The sequence below is a fragment of the Equus przewalskii genome, chromosome 5 (genome assembly GCF_037783145.1).
Source record: "Equus przewalskii isolate Varuska chromosome 5, EquPr2, whole genome shotgun sequence".
Lineage (NCBI taxonomy): Eukaryota > Metazoa > Chordata > Mammalia > Perissodactyla > Equidae > Equus > Equus przewalskii.
Window position 1 is genome coordinate 73,592,581 of NC_091835.1, and position 4,251 is coordinate 73,596,831.

The 4,251-nt window shown below is 32.3% G+C and overlaps 1 protein-coding gene across 1 annotated transcript; it reads right to left on the reverse strand.

The window, feature by feature from the left end:
- Window positions 1–2,963: 2,963 nt before the first annotated feature.
- Window positions 2,964–3,902, reverse strand: LOC103551494 (olfactory receptor 6C75). The gene has a single exon (XM_008521026.2). The coding sequence runs from the start codon at window positions 3,900–3,902 to the stop codon at window positions 2,964–2,966; it is 939 nt and encodes a 312-aa protein (XP_008519248.2).
- Window positions 3,903–4,251: the final 349 nt, after the last annotated feature.

Consider the following 4,251-nt stretch of genomic DNA (forward strand, 5'->3'; position numbering starts at 1 on the left):
TTTGTCAAATATTCTCTGAGTGTTATTTCACATGGTAATTAGTTTCATTTGAGTATCCAACCAAAATCCTTATTCACAGCAAAAGTTGATATTCTTTCTGTGCTCTTAGGTTCTTCTTCCCTTGACTTTTCACCCATTTCTACCTCTCTCCTCATAAACTGAACTATATTAATGATTTTAGTTTAAGGAGAGATTTAAGATAGAATTCTAAATGGCTATATTTAAAAGTTTTCCTTAGCATCACATGAATTAGAGCTAAAAAAATAACTGAATATTTATGAAAGCAAATGAATAATACAAAAATAGTTAGAACTGGAAAATACTGCCACTACTTCTGAGTTATAAAGTTGTTTCTAGATAAAAGGAAAATGTAGTTTGCTTTTTACCAAAACACGAATAAGTAGAATGTTGTAGAAAAATGTTATAACATTCACATTATTCCCACTTAGAGGAATTTAATTAAGTGCAAGCAGCCTGGTGAAAACCCGGGCAGAAGCGTCACGGAAGGTACAAAATAACTGATGTCTTCCTTTTCTATTCTAATTAGCTTAACTATTCATTTGACTCACTTTTCCTTCTGAACATTTTTATGTATAAGAAAGAAAGTAAGGCTTTTCCAAAATTGTCTGATTGTGTGATTCTTGCTTAGATTTTGTGATCAGTAGCTCTTAATGTTTATGATTTTTTCTTCAGTCAGTCAGCACTTATTATTATGATTCCCAAAGGATTCAATGGTCCATGAATGATTATTTCTCTGTTGAGAGCATTTTGTAATATCCAGAACTTGAGGAATACTCCATGGGAATATGAGTCAATGAAATTCCAACTTGCAATGCTAGGGAGAAAGTTTTTTTCTAAGCTACCGTTTAACTTTATGTTTATCAGAATCAACTTTCAAGATGATCATTCACCAATGAAAATAAATGGCTATATTTTCTATAACTGCAAAACAATAATGTCAGTTATGTCATGCGATTTTTAAAAAGATTGTGGCACATATTTGTTCTATGTGGTCATTACATACATGTAATCTTCCCTATTGTTAAAGGAAAATACTTTTTTTGAAATATTACCATGTGAACATTAAATATGAGTCTAAACACTTTTTGAAAACGTGACCTCCAACATAGATCTGAGACATTTCTCACCAAACATCACATTTACAATCAGAGTTTCATTTTTTCACAAAATTTTAAAATAGTATTTCACCTTAAAGCAGAATAATATTACTCATGGAAAGCTTTATAATGATTTTCATATATTTACACTTACTGAATCTGAAGAAATTAGAATCAACGCTTCAGATAAGTTTTTGTCCATCAGGAAGATCCACTTTCCCTTATCCTCTTATTTTCTCCTCTTTCTCATCTGTTTACCCACCTGCCTATCTGTCATACATATCATATCTATAGTATATATTCATTTAGTTAACTTTTGCAAGTTGTTTTTCCACACCCTTGATTGTTACTTTTGCATTTCTGCTTGTTTCTTATAACCTTGCAAAACCAAACTTACGTTGTTTAAATTTTTAAAAATTGCCCCAATAAAGAATTCATAATCAGATAAAAGTATCTTTTAATTTGCATTTTGTAGAAGTATCATTAGAATCTGTTTGGAAAAAATAAATGTAACCCATTCCATGAAAGCAGAATAGTAAGAAATAGGTGAGTGCTTAAGGACACTCTCGTCTGTGTGTGAGTAATAAGAAAAAGTATTTCTATCGTGGACTTAGAAAATATGTGGGGCACTTTACATTAGCATATATATCAATTCAAGCTGGGAATCAAGAAACCAAAGTCAAATCCACTCACCCTGTATTTAGTTAGACTCATAACTACTGTCCCAAGACAATCGATTTTGTTAGTGGTACATGTAAGTTGAGGGGCTCATTAACCATAGAAACTAAGCTTGAATACATTTTTTATAGTTCTCAAATACCTCCAAAAGTCATTTTCGTGGATATAGTTGAGGAAGGTAGAACCTTCTGTGAAAGAGACAATGGAAACATAAAGAATATTATAGATTTGCTAATAAAGGAAAACTAAGGTATAAATAATTCATGTATCATCATTTCTAAGACACTCTCTAGAGAGTCAATATCTCATTATTCTAGATTCTGAGTTTGTAATTTTCTTCATGTCAGTGTGAAAGACAACTTTTGTACCAATTGAAAGAGTCTGAATATAAATATGAATTTTATTGATAGCTTAATCTACCTTTATAGACTATGGTTTTCCTTTTCAAATATGATTGGCAGAAATAGGGAAATCTTCAGTTAAATAATCTATGTTTTTAGAGGAAATATTATCGATGGAAAAAAATAAGGTAAATTCTATCCCTTCTATTTCACTGAAATTTTACTACTCTTTCCCAGGAAAACTAATACAAAAATGAAGACAGCATCATTTCAAAGAGCAAAGATAATATTTATGACAGCACATTTAATCTTAAATTTCTATTTAATTTTTTCAGCATCTTTAAAGGACATTTTATTGATAAATTCAAGGAGACATTTTAATAATGCTTTTAATTTTACAACGTTTTCTTAGTGACACAGAAGAATAAATTTTAGAGATATTAATTAAGATACATACTATTCATTTTACATAAAATAAATTTTTTATTTGTATGTGGTTTTACTAAGTTTCTTGTATTATAGCAATCTGTATTTTCTGGTTAAATTCATAATCTACCTTGCTTTTATATGAGAAACAATTTAGATTATGGAATTATATAACATTTAGTTACACAAGCGAGAAATGCACCATTTTCTATATAACTTAAAATAGTTAGAACCTGTTTTATAGGCTAATTTAGGCTCTTTAGCAAAAGAGGCGTTGGTGATGTGTAAATATGTCTAGCTGGAAGAATGAAATGAGGTGTTCCAAGAATTTACGTAGAGAAGCACAGAGAGTTTTTCATTCACGTTTGTTTTCAGGGGCACATTTTTCACGTAATCACATTCATTTATTTGAAGAAAAGATCACTCTCTGGACCAGGGTCTTGAAGGCTTGTTTCACTTGCTGATTTCTTAGTGTGTATATGAAAGGATTCAAGAGAGGAGCCACTGAGGTATTGAGCACAGCTACTCCTTTGCTTAAAGTTACCCTTTCCCTTGCAGAAGGCTTAATGTACATGAAGATGCAGCTACCGTAAGAGAGGGAGACAACTATCATGTGAGAGGAACATGTGGAAAAGGCTTTTTTCCTTTGACTTATGGAAGGAATTCTCAGAATTGTCCGGATGATATATGTGTAGGAGAGAATAACTAGTGTTAAGGTGACCATGAGCGTTACCACAGCTAAAAAAAATGCCATGAGTTCTAGAAAGCGAGTGTTTGTGCAAGAAAGCTGCAGAACTGGAGAAGAGTCACAGATAAAATGGTCAATTATATTGGAGGCACAGAAATCCAACTGCAGCAGCAGGGTTATTGGTGGAAAGATGATCAGGAAGCCTGCAAGCCATGAGCTAAGGACAAGAAGGATACTGACTCTGCTGCTCATTATGGTTGTGTAATGTAGAGGTTTGCAGATGGCCACATAGCGGTCATAGGACATGGCGGCCAGAAGGTAAAATTCTGTCACCCCTAAGAAGATGAAAAAAAATAACTGAGCCACACAACCATTATAGGAAATGGTTCTGTTCCCTGTCACTATAGTGACAAGGAATCTGGGAATGCAGACAGACGTGAATGATATTTCTAGGAATGAGAAGTTTCGAAGGAAGAAATACATCGGAGTCTGCAGATGGGGATCTGAAAGGGTGAGAGTGATAATGATCAGGTTCCCAGTTACACTTAGCACGTAGGTAACAAGCAGAAAGGTGAAAAGTACAACCTGCCATTGTGGGTCATTTGTCAATCCAAGAAGAATAAATTCTGTTATTTCTGTGCAATTTCTCATTATTTTCCTTCTTTATAATGATATTCTTTGTTTTAGCTGTAAAATAGATGAAGAAATAAAAAAGCTATGACACCAGCAAAGAAACTGACACACACAGACACAAATACACATGCACACACACATTTTAAAAATCTCATTGCTGCCTTTTGTTTTTAAAGGAAAATGATTTCTGTAGTATATAGAAACAAAAAACTTTTAAAAACTCTGTTATTTATTATGGCATATATTCATTCATTATTTCTATATTTCCTTAATTGTATTCTTACATATTTAAGTATAAATCTCCACTTTCTGAGTGTTTTGATATATTCCTGAAAACAAGAAAAAAAAGAGATTAAAATCTCTGAGA